At 51.8% G+C, this 774-nt stretch overlaps 1 protein-coding gene across 1 annotated transcript in view; it reads right to left on the reverse strand.

Moving 5' to 3' along the window:
• Positions 1-54: 54 nt before the first annotated feature.
• Positions 55-774, reverse strand: part of LOC105455587 — a gene marked incomplete at its 3' end in the record, with an annotated part of 3122 nt that continues 2402 nt past the window's right edge. Inside the window, exon 3 of the mRNA XM_011699015.1 lies at positions 55-252. Coding sequence (XP_011697317.1) covers positions 55-252 — 198 coding nt within the window. The remainder of the gene's footprint in view (positions 253-774) is intronic.

Below are 774 nucleotides of genomic sequence, written 5' to 3' on the forward strand. Positions count from 1 at the left end.
CTCCAACTCGAACTCGATGACGACGCAAAGAAGCTTCTCACGATCAACACATACTGCGGCCTCTTCACAGTCAATCGCCTGCAACCAGGAGTGAAGACGGCACCTGGTAGCTTTCAACAATTGATGGACACTATGCTTGGCGGTCTTGATGGAACCTTCGCCTACCTCGACGACGTCATCGTCAGCGGAACCGATTCCAGAAACCACGATGAACAACTCAACGAAACACTCAGCCGCATTCAAGACTACGGTCTCAAGATTCGCATTGAGAAGTGTTCATTCGCTCGCACATCAATCCCCTCCTGTGGACACATTGTTGACGCAAAAGGCATCCGTCCAGATCCTGAGAACATTAAGACCATCAAAAATATTCCACGGCCAACAGATGTCCACTCAACATGAGTTTTCCTCGGCGCAATTAACTACTACGCAAAGTTCATCGCCGATATGAAGGACTTACGAGGCCCACTCAGTAGGAGAGATAGGCCGGTTCTAACCCAGGAGCTCCGAGGGGGGAGCGGGGCCGGGGGGAATTTGCGGGGGGGAATGACGTCACAGGGGGGTAACCGCCGAGATGTTTATATAAATATGGGCCATGTATGTTTACATAAACATTGATAGCGGCGGGCTCAGTGAGTATAAACATGGGCCATGTATGTTTACGTAAACAATGATAGCGGCGGGCTCATTGAGTATAAACATGGGCCATGTATGTTTACGTAAACAATGATTTCGCGGGGCCCCGCCGCGCCCCCGCGCCGTCGCGGGCCGCGT

This window comes from Wasmannia auropunctata, unplaced genomic scaffold, assembly GCF_000956235.1.
Source record: "Wasmannia auropunctata unplaced genomic scaffold, wasmannia.A_1.0 LD335892.1, whole genome shotgun sequence".
NCBI classification, from domain to species: Eukaryota; Metazoa; Arthropoda; class Insecta; order Hymenoptera; family Formicidae; genus Wasmannia; species Wasmannia auropunctata.